We start from the raw sequence: 16,548 nt of genomic DNA, 5'->3' as shown, positions 1-16,548 counted from the left end.
TTCCTGAGGTCCCTGAGCAGCCTGTCCCAGTGTCCTGCCATCCTTGGCAGGGTCAGGTTGAACTGAATGATCTCCAGAGCTCCCTTCCAACCCGAACGCTCCCGTGGTTCTGTGACTGATGGGCTGGGCAGTGCTGGGGGACTCGCTGCTCTCAGCGAAGTGACTCCGGGAGCCATCCCAGCCCGGACAGCCCCGGTTCCCTTCCCTCCGTGTGCCACCCCCGAGCGCCCCAGCATCCCGGCCGCCCCTCTCGGCCCCGGGGGCGGGCGCACGGCGGGCGCAGCCCAGTGGGCGGGGGAGACCGGGCTGGGCGTGGGGGCTCCGGGGAGGCGGAGCCGGGCCGGCCGAGCCGAGCCCGGGCGAGCCGATCCCAGCCATGGAGGGTTCGGAGCCCAGGCGGGGGGAGATGCGGCGCTTCACCTGGGAGGAGATCGGGCAGCGGAACGGGCGGGGGCCGGCGCCGCAGGAGCGCTGGCTGGTGATCGACAGGAAGGTGTACGACATCAGCCACTTCTGCCGGAGACACCCGGGGGGCTCCCGGGTCATCAGCCACTACGCCGGGCAGGACGCCACGGTGAGCGGCCGGCTGCGGCCCCGGCAGCCCGGCAGGGAGGGCTGCAGGAGGGATGAGCGCGGAGCGGGATCCCGGGGGCTGGGAGCTGTGAGCAGGATCCCTGGGAGCTGGGAGCAGGATCCCTGGGGCTGGGAGCAGGCACGGAGCCCGTGTCGCACGCCCGGACCCTGGGCTGTGTCACACACGGTGCGCTGGGAGCGGTGTGCAAGGGGACACACAGCGCGCACGCTCCGCCGGGAATTGTTTGGGATTGTTGTTACGAGGAAGCGCTGCTGGAGGAATGACTGAGAAACCGCAGGCGGGAATGAAAAGCAACCCAAATACCGTCCGTAATTTTTGCGCGCAGAGGAGTATCGGGTGCTGCCACCCGTGTGGCACACGCGGTGACAGAGTTGTTGTTTGCCTTCGCCCTCCTCCAACTTCCCCAACCCGAGAGATGGCACTAGAGCAGAATTTCACTGAAAGTCGTATTTCAGTCACGAAAAAGGAATGAATCACTCGTGTCTGAGTGCCAGCGGCTGTTGCAGAGTGGAGTAAATGCTGCTGGAGTAGGGTGGCTTTGCCAGTGGTGTTTCCTTCCTTTGTCTGCTTGTGCCTTTTCCATGAATCTCTCCAAATGCGCGTGTTTGGACCCAAGGGTAGATATGGGGTGGGAATCCACCTCTAGGATGGTGTTGATGGACTGTGTTTCAGCCAGGCTGGAACTTGAAATCTCCACGTGAATATCCCATGGTAGGAATATCATTTAGAGCCAAAAATTACTAGTGAATTTTCAACATTTTGTGAGAGCAGGGTGCACATGTGCGTTTTCAAAGCCCTGCCACTGGCACAGGTTGCCCAGACAAGTGGTGGAGCTCCATCCCTGGAAGTGTTCCGGGCCGGCTGGGTGGAGCTTGGAGGCAACCTGCAAGGTGTCCGAGGCAGGGGGGAATGAGATGAGCTCTGAAGGGCCTTTCTCACCCGAACATTCTGAGTTTCTGTGATCACGAAAGGGTCAGCCCATGGAGTGAGCAGGGCTGCATGGTGGGATTGCAGCCAGCTGCATTCTTTAGGTGATGGTGATGATATCAGTGCCACTGCTGGCTGCAGTTGAACTGCTGACCGCTCAGAAACCCCTGCCAAGTTTTATTTCCCGGTGGTTTTGTCCCTGGGGGTCAAAAGAACAAGGCTCCACAAAACCAGGAAAAACTGGGAAGTAAAGGAAGAACTCCTCTGGTTCGCTGTTCTGATTTCTAGAAGGTGCAGTCAGCCATCCCCTAACCCCCAGCTGGGATTGCACTCCAGGTTTTACAGCCTTCATGGAAAGGATTGGTCTAAATATGTGGTACCATCCTCTCCTGCTCTGCCCACATACTCCTCCCCATTTTCCCCCCTTTTCTAATGAGAAAATGCAAATGTTGGTTCCCCTCTCTTTTTCCCTCCTTTATTCAGTGACCCTGAGCAGGGAGGATGCTACAGCTGACCTAGAGCTGGCAATACCAGCCAGATTTTTAACCCCTTTCCTGACCAGAGATCTTTTAAAAGCACATTTTATTTTAAAAGCACACAATGATGGCCTAGTAATTACAGTGATAAACAATGCACAGTGCAGGAATCTTACAAAATAATGCCCAGCAAGCAAATATTGTCCCAGAAAATTAAAAAAATCCACATCCTCAGGTTGAGGGAGATTGTAAAAATATGCTAATTTGGGCATCAGGAGGGAAATGTCAAAAAGGAGGTAAATGGGAGATCAGGAATTAGATGCCAAAGTGCCATGTGTGCCTACAGGATTTGTAATTTAAATATAGGGACAGAATCTGTAGTGATAACAGCCACTAGTGGGTTTTTTCACCTGGTTGCCATGGTGATTGACACCTCATTTCAATAATAAAAGTAACTGCTTTCCCCAACAGGAATCTTTTGAATGGTCCAGCATATCATGGAATAGATTTCTTTTGCTGCCACCTGAATGATGGTTTTTCTTCATCCTGTTCCTCTGTCTGCATTTCAGGATCCTTTCATTGCTTTTCATCTTGACAAGGCACTGGTAAGGAAGTACATGAACCCTCTCCTGATTGGGGAACTGGCACCAGATCAGCCCAGCTTTGAGCCCAGCAAGAACGTGAGTGTCATAAAAACTTGGTTTTGGGGTTGAAATTGGGCTGTTTAACTTTTCTGACTGGCAGGCAGAACTCCCTGTACATAAGCTCACAGGATCTCCTGGAATCACTGTTGGCTGAAGCTTCATTTCACAGCATTATTTGTAGTTTTAGCAAAGATTTGTCTCCAGGTGACCCTCAGCTTTCCCCTTTTTCATCCCTGAGAAGGAAAACTATGCTCCTATTGATGTTCCTGAGGTGTTTTCTGACCAGTGGATGCTTTTGGGTCTCCCTACAGAAAAAGCTGGTGGAGGATTTCCGTGAGCTCCGTGCCACCGTGGAGAGGATGGGGCTTCTCCAGCCCAACCACGCCTTTTTCATCCTCTATCTCTGCCACATCTTGATGCTGGATGTTGCAGCCTGGCTCATCATCTGGTATTTTGGAGCATCCTTGGTGCCTTTCCTCTTCTCTGCTGTGCTTCTAGGCACTGTCCAGGTGAGCAACTACACAAAATAAGCCCCAAAAAGCCAAATTTGGGACTTGGGGGCTTGTTGCCGTAAGCAGGGGACAGATCATATCATGATGGACTTCCCCAAATCCTGCTTCTCTCTGGATTCCACCAAAAGGCAAAACTACACATGCTGCTGTGGCAGAGCAGGCTTTGCCTTGCTTTTTCCTCCCCATATTCCATCAAAGCTTTCCTTATTCCAGCCTTCCCCACACGATGAAAGCTGTGCCCCGCTCCTGAGCTCCACGGTGCCAGAACTCCGAGGCAGTGTGCAGGGGCCAAGCCACTGTGTTCCCATGGGAACTTGCAGGGAGTTAGAGGAGAGGGCAGAGCAGCTCTCAAAGCCCCAGCTATTCCTCCTGTGGCCAGTGATCCCCTTGGAATTACAAGTACTTGGAGGAGGCAGCAGCAAGCTGCTCCTTAAAGGAGACTTTGTTGCTGATTTCAGAGCAGTTTTGTGAGGGAATAAATGCTGGTTCTCAGCTCTGTGGCTGTTTTTTTCCCATGACTTTTTTTCCCTTCCTCATGGAAACAACTGTCCAGGACTAAAAGTCATTAGGCAGAGTCTGGAGTGCACTGGTGTGTAGTGAAAAAGGAGAGTTGGGATTGGGCCCTGGCAGTGGAAGCGCTTTTGCTATCCAGGGATACGCTGTGAGGAGCGTGGGAGTGGGAGAAGAAAGCCCTTTTCAGACACAGACCTTCCTGGCAGTTCTTTTTCCCCAGCAGCACTGTTGTATTCTTCATTCCAGGCCCAGGCTGGCTGGCTCCAGCATGATTTTGGACACCTGTCAGTCTTCAGCAAGTCCAGGTGGAACCACTGGGTGCACAAGTTCGTCATCGGCCACCTCAAGGTGAGCACGGGGTGTGGGGAGGGGCTGCCAGAGCCCTGCTCTGCAGCCAGAACCAATCCCAGGGTAAGGAGAGAACTGAGGGCAGAAGATCCACCTTGTTTAGGACACTTTCTCCTCATCCATTCCCACAGGGAGCCCCGGCCAGCTGGTGGAATCACCTCCACTTCCAGCACCACGCCAAACCCAACTGCTTCCGGAAGGATCCCGATGTCAACATGCACCCCTTGTTTTTTGCTCTTGGGAAAACCCTCTCTGTGGAGGTGAGACCTGAGAGAAGCTGGGAAGTGACGGCAGTAGGATTCAAAATTTGGGAAGCTGCAGACAGCTTGGACACTAATTAGTATGATTTTATATGGTGCTGCTTTGCCTTCCACTAGTCCCTAATATTCCTCAGTAATATTCCAGCAATTCCGAGACCTTTCTATTCTTAAAGCTTCACTCAAAGTTATTTTTGCAGTGTTGGATAATAAGAATGAAATATTTGTCACAATTACAAGTTCCTATTTCCCTTGATGACAGAATTTCAGTTTTATGAAGATCAGAACTGCAAGTTTTTCTCTTTTGCCAAGATCAGTGTGACTAATTGTAGTGATCTGGGGATCAGATGGGAAGCAGCAGATGACAAGCCAGGGCTGTCTGGAACTTTTACAATTCCTGATCAAAGAAGCTATTTCAGTGGTCTCAGCCTGGCCGTGGGTGTCACAGTGGTTCCCATCTGGACTCCAGCTCTATTTCTGGTACAGCTCTGCAGTTAAATGAGTGGCTTTAGCATTTGCTGTCCTTTAAAAAAAAGGCTATGTAAATTCATAGTGTCACTTTAAATGCTCTGATTTGTATTGAAATTAAGGGATGGGCTATTGGGAATTAATTTGAGCATGTACAGGGATATAAAGGCAGTCCTTAAGGAAGCCAGTGGCTTGATCTATTATGTTTGTAGAGCAAACATTGAAAAATGAGCAGCCTCAGAGGGATCTGTTCACCCTCATTCTTGTGGACACAGTTTCATGCTTAGATGCTCACTTCTCTGTTTTCCAGACTATTTGCAAGGAGATGGGAGTTCCACACACTGCCATCTTCATTAACAGTATCATAACAGTACCACAGCTTGAGGTTTTTAATTCTGAAGCTCTGCTTTGTCAGCAAATTGTTTGTGTGGGTTTTTATTTCAGCATTTTTAGGCAGCTTCTGCCCTCTGTAGGGGCAGAGCTTCCTGTGCAGGTCGCTGTGTGTGTGCAAGGCACTGCCCAGCCCCTTCTGCAGGGTGAAAACTCCTCCAGGCCGAGGTCCCCAGGGATGGTAGATGCTGGCTTGGTTGGATACAAGATCTCCTGGAAGTTAAGGAGTGTGTGCACAGGTGTCTTCATGGCCTGAGTAATTTGTGTATTTTAACAGCTTGGTGTGCAAAAGAAGAAATTCATGCCTTACAACCACCAGCACAAGTACTTCTTCATCAGTGAGTAACCTCCCCCTGTGCAGTTCCATGGCCAGCAGTCACTCTGCCCCTTGTTTTCCCATTCCATCCCATCCTGCTGGGATAATTCATGGCTCTGTTTGTCCCTGCAGTCGGTCCCCCAGCGCTGGTGCCACTTTATTTCCAGTGGTACATCTTCTACTTCGCCGTGCAGCGGAAGCAGTGGGTGGTGAGTCAGCTCCACAGGGGCCAGCGGGGGGCTTCTCCTGGGTTTAGGGATGAATTCCAGTGCCAGATTTACTGGGAGTTGTGTGTGTCTGCAGCAAAGGATGTGGGTATAGATTTGGGAATGGTGTTTGCCAAAGGGGGATCTTCCACACCTTTTCTTTGTGAAAGATCCTCTGGGAAACAAAAAATGTTCTCTGGTGTTCTGGGTTTTGGTTTTCTCACTGCTTGGTTCCTCTTTAGATCCAGGGGAAAATGTGGTGCTTTAGAGCATGTCCTGTCTGGGGTTGGCCCTCTGCTGGGCTCATGGAACCAGGATAATTCCTGAGCACAGGGAATGGTGTCAAGTTCCTTTGTGATGAGGCTGGGGAGGAAAAATTGATCAGTAGAAGATGTTACAGGAGATTTTAAAGGGAGTGATGGTAAATTCAGAAGTCAGAAATTCTTCCTTCTAATGAAGTTCTGCCTGTCCCCTGTACTACAGGACCTGGCCTGGATGCTGTCCTTCTACATCCGATTCTACCTCACCTACTTGCCCTTCCTGGGTGTGAAGGGTACCCTGGGGCTCCACCTGCTAGTCAGGTATCATTCAACTGACAGCTCCAACGTTTTCTCTGCCTAGTTTGTATCAGTCCTTCGTGTCTGCTTTTCTCCAGCCCTCTGGTTATTTTTCTCATCACTCCCTGTTCTTCCCTCTCCTGATCCTTTCAGTGGGACAGGGTTTCTTGTCAGGCTGCAGGACTTGGAAGGTGTGTGTAGGTCTGATCTGTTTGTGTTTCTGGTGTTTATTTTGTCAGGCAGCAACCAGCTGGTGTGTGCACAAGTGTTTTGTACTGACTTGTCACATCATGGGTGTGTGATTTGTGATGGTTTTTTGTTTTTGCACAGGTTTATAGAAAGCAACTGGTTTGTCTGGGTCACACAAATGAATCACATCCCTATGCACATTGATTATGATAAGAATGTGGACTGGTTCTCTACCCAGGTGAGACCTTATTTATGGAGATATGTGACAGTTCTGGGTGTGTAAAATCCATCTGTCTCAGCCTGGCCACCTCATGTTGGCTGGAAATAAGTCCTGGAGCTGTTGTGTCCAGCCAGAATTCCTGTGGGATGAGAAACCTGTATTTGAGATGGGGCATTGCTAAAATAATACTTAAACCAGGACTTCTTTTTTTCCTTTCAGCTCCAGGCAACCTGCAATGTTCATCAGTCCTTGTTCAACGACTGGTTCAGTGGCCACCTGAACTTCCAGATTGAGCACCAGTAAGTGGAAACAGGGGTTGGGAATAGTTCCAAGGACCAGGGCTGAAAAGCCTCTGAGGTCCCTCTATCAGCTGAGACAGGAACAAAAGATAATGTGGGTTCCATTTTGTGCTCTTTGTGTGGGGATGGAACAGGAACTCCAAAATGAAAATTTCTGGAGCACCAGTGAGCACCAGCACCACTTCAGATCTAAGCTGTACAGCACATGGGGGAGAATTCCCAGCACAGGCACTGAAGGGACATGAGAGGGACATTGCAGAGCACCCATGGCTTTGGCACAAGGGGAACTGGGGGCACTTCCAGAATTAGGCCCAGCAGTGGGACCAGGATTCCATGTGGTGGTGAGGGATGCCATTGAATCAGCACCTCCTTTTCCCACAGCCTTTTCCCTACAATGCCACGGCACAACTACTGGAAGTGGCCCCTCTGGTGAAGTCCCTGTGTGCCAAGTATGGCATTGAGTACCAGTGCAAGCCTCTGCTCACAGCCTTTGCAGACATCGTGCAGTGAGTATTGACCCGCTGTGTTCCCAAGGCAAGGGCTGTCAGTGCTGTGGAGTGAAAAGGGGAGGGAACAGACAGGAAGGGACAGCCTCTAAAGGTCCCTCCTCACCCAAATCACTTCATGATCTCCTTTGCTTCGTCTGTAGAATCCTCCCCATGAGGCTCTGGTTGGAACGTGGGGTTCATTCCCTTGTTTCTCTCTTGGCAGCTCTTTGAAAGATTCAGGGGAGCTCTGGCTCGATGCTTATCTACATAAGTAAGCAGCAGTGGATCCCTGCAGAGGAATTCCCCAGCCTTGCTGCCTCCTGTGGTGGTCACCCTCAAGATCCTGCACTGAGGAGAGCTGGCTAAGCCAGATTTGGGGAGGTGGTGCTGCTTAATTCCATGGATGAATGTAATTAATATGATTTTTCCTTTTTTGGTTGGTTTTCTTATTTTGTTGGTTTGTTTTTTTTTTGTTTTTTTTTTTTTTAATATGTGCTCCTAATTTTTTCTTGTGCTTCTTTCATTCCTCTTCTCTGGTGCTGAGTTCTGGGGAGAAGCTGGATGGAGGAGGTTGTGTCCCACCAAGCTGGGTACAGCTTTGGGACTGGGAACAGATTCCTTTCCATCTGCTGATCCTTCATTTGCTGAGTATATAGGAGGGAAGCTTCTTATCTAACATAGGCTTTTTTGGGGTGGCTCTCATTGTGAGTGTAGTAAGAAAGTTGGGACAGTGTGAAATCAAGGAATGTGGGAATTACGGAAATGCAGAAGCTCTAGGGAATGGGGTAAGTTCAGTATTTTCAAATCCCTGTTTGTAATAGGGAGTTCCCAGACCAATTTGTACATATGTGGGTGGGGTAGGGAGGTGCAGGCAGCAATTCTCTAGGAATAGGATCTAGTTAGAGCCCTCATTGAGATAGGGAAACAGGAAAGTGGAAGTTTTTCCATGGGCCATATTCTGTGGGAATGCTGCCCTCCACATCTTTGGAATCCTCTGGGTTATTTGGCCACTGGTGCTGATCCGGGGGGATCTGCAAGGGGTTTCCTTCATGCCAGACTTTGGAGTGTTGTGAAGCCACTACTGAGTCAGAAGAGAGAGAAACCTGTCCCATCCATACCCAGGATCCCTACAGGAGTGACAGAGGAAGTGAAAGCATTCCAGACCAGGCTGGACAAGGCTTGGAGCAGCCTGGTTTAGTGGAATACAATAAGCCATGGCAAGGGGTGGAATGAGCTGAGCTTTAAGGTCTCTTCCAACCCAAACCGTTCTACAATGATTCTGTGTGAAGGGTGATCATAATCACTCCTGATTAGTGCCTGAAGCTTTGGGCTTTTTTGGACCTCTGGGTGATTTGTTAAAAGGAGAGAATTCCTGCCTCCTGGCCCATGGAGAGTGAGGCATTCCTGCTTGAGCAGCAGACAAATCTAAGGAAGTTAGAAAGGTGGTGGGGGTCAGACTGCTGTTTAAAAGTGTTTAACTTTTCATTCAGCTGCATATCCACAGGCACACCTCAGCCAAAACATTGCTGGTCTCCCTCTCTTGGATGATGTGCCTTCCAAACACACCCCAGTCCTGTGGGATTTACTGGACAGTCTTACTGCCTTTTCTGGGGCCTTTTAATTTACTGCTCCAACAGTATGCCAAGCCAGTATGCCAAGCCAGGATGTAGCACCTGCCACATCACTGAGGAAGATGCTCCATCACCCTGGTCCCCCAGGGACTGGTGGATTAGAATCCAGGAGGGATGGGTTGATTTTGAGGATTTTTTTCCCAATCAACGTCCAAAATGAGGATGAGGTGTAGACAGAATGGAAGAAATAGATCTTCTCAGGCCAAGAGTGTTGTTAAGCACAGGATAGAATTGTAATGGGAATAATAATACAGTCATACCTGTATAATATATATAATACTGTTATTGTTATAATATAATAATATATTGTTATATAATAACAATACATCATACAATCAAATACCTGTTGATTAGGACCATAAAGAAAGTGGGCCTTAGTTATTGTTTTACCTTGGTTTTTTCCTGCTCCATTTCTTTCCCTTGTATTACAACTGTGGATGGAGGAAAGTCTATTAATAAAATTCCTTGTCTTACCAATTTGTGCTGTCATCAGAGTAAAATACATCTGTGCAAGAGTCTTCACTCTGTAAAAGGTGGAACAAATGGCTGTCCACAGCTACAGAGAGAGAACTGCCATAAACCTCTTTCTCCAGAATGCGCTTCTCCTGTGTTTTCCCTGCTACAATAAAGAGGAACCATCCACCATGCAATAAAACAAATGCCTGGATAACCAGGAAAAATAACACAGATAAGCAGATTGACAGTCCTGAAGAGTAAGAGTGAAAGGGGACCTGACTCAGCATAACCAGGTATGAATGTGCTGAGTTTCCTGGAAGTTTTCCAGGCTAGAGAAGAGTTTTCTAGAGAGTTTTCCAGGATCAAGAAATACGCTGAATGACACGACCTTGGAAGAACATCAGCCCAACTTTGCCATCTAGTGGAAACCTTTTGGCCTTAAAAATGGAGCCTGAACATTGTGGAATAGCCACAGGGTGGCAGTCAGACATTAGAAGGGGAGGAGGACATCTCAGAGGATCAGAAGGGAAGGATCAGATCATGAAAGAGACTTGCCAAGCGCATAGAGTGACAGGACAAGGGGGAATGGCTTCAAACTGAAAGAAGAGAAGTTTAGATGGGGTAGTGGGAAGGAATTCTTCCCTGTGAGGGTGGTGAGGCCCCAGCACAGGCTGCCAAGGGAAGTTGTGGCTGTCCCTGGATCCCTGGAAGTGTCCAGGGCTGGGTTGGACTGTGCTTGGAGCAACCTGAGATAGTGGAAGGTGTCCCTGCTCATGGCAGGGAGAAGAGGATATTGTTCCTGAAGATGTCAGAGGTTCATAAGGCTTTGAAGATTATCCAGTTAAGTGGAATATCATTGGACAAAGAGGTGGCTCCAACCTGGAATAAATGGCTTTTTCCAAATCAGGGAGGAACATCTTCAGCAATGGAGCAACTGGAATTACAAAAATGTCAGGGTGATGTTCATACAGTTAAGGGTGATGGGGCAACTGAAAGTTGCTGTAGTTTTCCCCTTGCCAACACCCACCCATTTGGACTTGTTAATGGTGTGGATTTGCAGTCCTTGCCCAACTTGTGGATATGTTTGCATCCATTATCCCAAGCTCCTGAAGAGGGGAATGGTTTTCTTTATGGAGTTTTCCCCACCTTTAGAAAAGTAGGGGAAATCAAGCTGATTGTAGATCCCACAGGATGGATGATGAACACAGCTGAGTCTCTCATAAACAAGAGGATTTGCTGCTTCCCAAGGTTGTTTTACAAGGAATATAAAAAGATTTCCTAACAGGTCAGGTGTAGAGGGCAAGTGCAGTAATGCAACACTGCTCATGGGTGGGAAAGGAAGAAGATGACACTGGAAGAGATTTCTCTGGGATTTGCATCTCCTGCAGGGACTGGTATTAAATGTTCAGAAAATGGGGAGGAATTTCCACCAAGAATAGTTTTGAAACAGCAACTGGTAATGATACACCCGTGACAGATTATATGAAATTCTGGTTATGATGGTGCCCCTTGGGCAAAATTTCCAAAGGTCTGATTGATCCATAGTAATCTCCCTTGGCTTTGCTCCTAAGAATCAGCCTGGCTTTTTGATTTTTGCAGCTCATCATTTAGGCTCTTGCCAGTCTGGTGATTTTTTTTTTGAGAGAATAAAACTTGGCATTCCCTGAGCCAAATAAAAGAAGCGGCAGTGACCTGATCATAAAATGAGAAGTTTTAGAGCAGAGAATACTTCAATCTGTCAGTAAGAAAGAAATATTCAGTAGCATGATCTGAAGTGTGGATCAATACCAGTTCCAGTGTAAGTACAAATTCTAAGTACCAAGGTTAATTAGTCCAATTAGCAGGAGCAGTGCTAGATTGTCCTCTAAGGCTAATATAAAAATTCAAGAATAACTCAATTTTATGAGTGATAATTCCTTGTATAATGTTTGCTTTGACTCAGGAAGAGATCAGGGCAGGCCTGTGGGCAGTATTATCCTAATTAGGTCACCTCCTGCATAATACTTTTTCAGATGAGCACTAACCCATCATTTAGCTGCAGACCAAGATAGAATGATAACTTCTTCTGGCAAGAAGAGGTGCCAATGTTCTAACAAGTGAGCCTGAATTCCTTTCCAGGATCATCTCCCAGTTGGTTAGGAAAAAGAAACAAGATGAGGTAAGAAATGCTGGGTGTTGCCCAAGTAAAATAAAAGGTGAGTGGAGATCTGCAATGAGCTCAGGTTTTGACATTTTCTTTGTTTTGTTCCCTCTTCTCCCCTCATCCATAGAGGAAGATCAAAAACATGTCAGACTAGAAAGCCACAGGTATTTCTGTCTTCAGCAAATATTCCAAAGTTGCCAAAATAAAGAAGTATAAAATTATGAGGCTTAGATCCCTAGCAAAGAGGGGAGAAACAAACTCAGGGGAGCATTTTTGAGGGATGAGGGACAACCTGTGAGGCTGATTGGGAATAGAAAGAACAGTGAAAAGGTCATGGAACTACAAGTAGGAGTTGCTACTTCTAGTAACTTCAGCAATTTAGTAATTGCTAAAGTGTCAAAGGAAAATTAAATTTTGCAAAAGAAGTAGCAAAATATGGAAACTGTGAGTGGTTCCCTTGCGGGCAGGGTAGGATGTAGAAGTTTAAGGATGAGGGACATCTCTGGGGCAAAATATTTACATTGCCCTAAGAATATACCCCAAAATATGTGGCTGAGGAAGGACAGAGGCAGATGGTGAAGGCCAGGGAAGGAATTATGGCCAAGTATTGGCTGTGCCACGTTTATTGCAGAGGCTGGAAGGCAGCCCAAGGCCCACAGGAAGGTCAGACAGAAAAAGGTGCTCTGAGTGTAGGCCATGGAGCCACTGTGGGTGTTTCAATCCTGGCTTAGGCCACCTTGTTCCTAATTAAGGTTGCACAAACCAAGTATTAAAACAAACTTTCGAGCATGGGCACCTTTTGTGGAGTTCCTCTTCTGTGGATGCCCAGTTTCAGGCAGCCAGAGCATTCAGAAGTTTGTAAGCAGTGGGTGCTCTGCACTGGGCACAGAAAATGCAACAAAAATGCTGCCTGGTCTGAAAAAAACAGCCAAACACAAATATGCAAGAGTGAGAAAACAAAATGGGTTTGTTACAGGCATTTAACAATTTTGACTTGGATCATGTTACGTCTTATTCTTCGTAACAATATAGAGCACTTGGGAGAGGAGAATTAACAGAATTTATAACTTTAGATCAGCTTAATTTAGATCTTAAAGCCACAAAAGAGCCCCTGGGATTCTGATTCTTCATTCTTCTGATTCTTTCATGAAGCTGAAGGGTGCAAAGCTTTTATTTCATAGGAATTGCAAAAAAATTTATATAATATGTGTTTTAATACAATTTAATGTTCTGTGGGGAGATTTAGATGAGGAGGTTCACAGGGCTTATTACAGAGACTAATTTTAGCCCTCATTTTAATTAGCATCTCAGGGTTTTATTGTTTACTCATAAAATGCAACCAAAAGCTGGGAGGGAAGGTGTGGCTTTCCCAGGTGTTTTTTTTCCTCTTTTGCAAAGGGTGTGAAGATGGTTTTCACAGAGGAAAAAAGCCCTGTGTTAATTTATTATTGATATCTGGACTAAGGAATGAAACAAAATCAATAAAAATTTTAAATATCTGAGCAAATTAAATCCCTCAGGGCAGGGTGTCCATTACAAACTTGACTCTGTCTATAAAAAACCCCTTTGGTTTTGCTTTAGGTTTCTCTTTCCATTTCATGGGACATGCTATTCCTGGTAAGTAGCTCTATCTGAGGTGCAGGGTGGTATTTCATCAATGCAGAATATACCAAAAAAGGGAAAAACCTGGTCCTTTTCTCCTCCTGACTGACATGGTGCCTTATAATGTTTTTATCCAAAAGCAGTAAATTACTAGATTCTTTTTCCTTTCCAAAACAAAACTTTGCCAACTGCAAAAGTTTATCACTTGGAAAGATTGCAAAAATCTTTCTGAATGCGGCCTTTTCCTGAATTATGGATTCCCCATTAAGGTTTGTAAAACAAACCTTAATGGGGAATCCATAATTTTGTTTTACCTGGAGGTAAAACAATTTTAATTGTTTCTATTTCCTGGCTGTGTTTGGGATGAGGCACATCATAGTCACAGAAGAGGGAGTGTTGAAGGAGAGTCCATGAAATCCAGGAAGAAAAACAGACTCTGTGCACAGGAATGTGTGTGCTGACTGTGGATGGATGCAGGTAATTTCCTTGGAGCCACTGTAGGGCAGAGCATTCCTGAACCCTCCACAAAGTATCCTGTGAGCTCCATTCCAGAGTCCCTTGAGGACAAACTCTTCAAAGTATAGTTATGTTATATAAATTAGGTGGTATTATTTTATATAAATTATGTTATATAAATTAGGTTATATAAATTACCTGCCTTCTGATGCAGAGACATTTCAGATCATCTCTGCTTTGATCAAAGATGCTGTTCCATGGCTCCAGAGCAGCCAGGACAGGGCAGAGAGGCTCAGCTCTGCTTCCAGAAGGAAGTGCAGGTGTACTTGTAGATGCTCATCCAAGGTCACACTTTTCTAGCTTTTTCCCCTGTTGACACCTAATTCTGGAGACCTGTTCAACCCAAAACTGTCTAACCTCTATCTAACAACTCTGGTGAGGCTCTACACTTCATAAAGTAGAGATTCTGCACCCAGTTTTGCCTGGGAGCCCCGCTTGGGAGGTGTTCCCAATTGCAAGGTTCCATGAAAACCCTGTAAAAAAGTAAGACAGTATTACTCAGAACCTAAAGATCCTCTCTGGAAAAGAGGATTTTCTTAGAAACAAGAATCATTAATTCTTGCTGGAAAAACCTCTAAGATTGTCAACCACTTCCAAATGTTCTGGGGTATCTCAGTACCAGATTTATTTATTTATTTATTTATTTATTTATCTATCTCCAGTGGATTAAGTGTAAGCTGCAAACATTTACGTGCCAGACAATAAAAGGGCTGAGGCAGCAACTGCCAGCTGAGCAGTCACGTAGTGTCCTTCTGGAAATCTGGGAAACTGTCAAGAGCCGGTGCAAGGAGGCTCTGAGTCATGGGAGCAGGGCTGTGGAGCAGCCCCGTGCACGTGTACCAGCTCCCGGGAACGTAGGACACGCTTTTTGGCAGGTGCGTGGGCAGCGGTTGCAGAACACCGAGTGTGGTGTAAATTCACTTTAACAGGTTTCTTAATCGTTGTTCTGGGTGAGCAGGACCATGCCTTTCACTGTCTGAGCTTTTGGAATCAGTTTGGTAACCCGGATTATATAGACAGAGGCAGCTTCTGCTTTCACATTGGGAAGGGATTTTAAGTTAACAGAATATCAGTGGGTGTTACAGACCCCTCTTGGTTGGGATCTGATGCTAAATAAATTCGGACTATAAATATTTATACACACTGTATAATACAGAGGACAATCATCTTAGAGTTCCCAAACTTAATTCCACCAGTTTGGTGCATGCTGGCACCCACAGTGTTAACAGTGAAAGTCACAGCTGCTGACTGTGGGTATAAACAGAGACATCCCTTATTTGTTCACTCCAATACATTCCTGGCTCTTTATCCTGCATCTCCTCGAGGACCGAAACCAAACCCCACATTTTTATCTCCTCCTTTTCAAGTAGCTGCTACATGTACAAGTCTGAATATAGGGCCATGGGAAGGGTTTTTTGTACTTTCAGCCAGCTATGGAGTAACTTGATATTTTCACATGTGCACAAAACCCCACATCTGCAGGAAATTGCGCAAAGTGTTGCATATTTTATTGCCACCACCTCAAGTACTGAACATTGATTTAGGTAAGACTCTGCACATGTACATAGATCATGAGCACATCATTAGCGTGGACACTCTCTGCTTTTATTTAGAGCAAGATAAAGAGTTACAAAATACAATGTGACAGCAGGATAGAAATTATTCCTCCCATTCTTTTATCACTGTCCAATGAATAGCAGTAGTCACATTTCTCTTTTACTTTGGGTGGTTCACCAATTGCCACACGTCAGACAGTTTTAAATGGCAGTTTGGGGCTTGACTGATTAATTTGCAAGATGCTACATGATTTGAAGAATTAGACTTGCATAATTTGGAGTTCTGTGTCAGCCAGAAAACTGCCCACTCTGTGCTTGGGAGACAGGGAAAACGCCTCACTGCTGAGGTGCCTTGGTCAAGAAAGTAGTTTGGCTTTTTTATCTGCCTTTATCTTTCTTTATCGCTCTGTCCTGCCTGAAGTCTGCAGCTTCACCTGAGTGTTTTCAGTCCTTCTCAGAACTGGGAGCTCACGCAACAAGCAGTTTCCTGGAATCCCAGAGTGTGAATTGTCTGGGAAGCTCATTGTCATGAGAGATCATTGAGACCTGCAGCTGCCCAGCTTCAGGCAGGGACTGGGTGTCACTGCAGGAGTTTGGGGTTTTAGGCCTAAGAAATTCAGAAACATCTGGGGTTTTAGGCCTAAGAAATTCAGAAACATAAATAGAATGTTTGGGGCAAGGGGGAAAAGTCAGGATTTAACTCAGTATTGCATTACAGAGGAGTATGATGGAAATACCCCATCTGTACCACGTCTGCCTGCTGCTTGTACCTTCCTCAAAAGCACCCAAGGCTTGGAATTTTGGATTAAAAATAAAACAACCAGGATTAAGATACTGCTAGATCTCAAGTAGGGCAATATTTGATTTAAATTGCTTAAATATTTCTGCAAAATTGATGTGAGTTCATAGGAAACTTGGCATTGCCTTGTCACTGCATTTTATTACAGCTGAGAACTCTTTACCTCTTTATTGCACAGCAGACCTTCACAATATCAGAGATGCTTAGGCTGGTTTCTGCAGGAGTAGTGTTTAAATAAAGTTAGTTATGTCAACATTGCCTTTAAGCATAGGCTTCTGAATTTATAGCCAAAGTTGGTGTTAACAGTTATTGCTATTATTATTACTATTATTTTTATTTTTATCACTATTATTACTACTGCTATTACTACAAAATATTTTAATGTTATAGACTCATGAATGAATGAATTACTTGAACAATTAGGTGGTTGCATGGCCTCA

General features: G+C 46.1%; 1 protein-coding gene across 1 annotated transcript; it reads left to right on the top strand.

Moving 5' to 3' along the window:
* Positions 1 to 349: 349 nt before the first annotated feature.
* LOC118687144 (acyl-CoA (8-3)-desaturase) lies at positions 350 to 9,513 on the top strand. Its single transcript, XM_036383893.2, is given in 13 exon segments — positions 350 to 574; positions 2,568 to 2,678; positions 2,954 to 3,151; positions 3,914 to 4,015; positions 4,147 to 4,275; positions 5,408 to 5,468; positions 5,579 to 5,655; positions 6,136 to 6,233; positions 6,540 to 6,636; positions 6,838 to 6,917; positions 7,299 to 7,327; positions 7,330 to 7,423; positions 7,629 to 9,513. Coding segments are annotated over 13 exon segments (1,326 nt in total). The 5' UTR covers positions 350 to 376; the 3' UTR covers positions 7,681 to 9,513.
* The last annotated feature ends 7,035 nt before the right edge of the window (positions 9,514 to 16,548 follow it).

This window comes from Molothrus ater, chromosome 6, assembly GCF_012460135.2.
Source record: "Molothrus ater isolate BHLD 08-10-18 breed brown headed cowbird chromosome 6, BPBGC_Mater_1.1, whole genome shotgun sequence".
NCBI lineage: Eukaryota > Metazoa > Chordata > Aves > Passeriformes > Icteridae > Molothrus > Molothrus ater.
The sequence above is the reverse complement of the archived record's forward strand: the minus strand, read 5'-3'. Positions and strand labels throughout refer to the sequence as shown.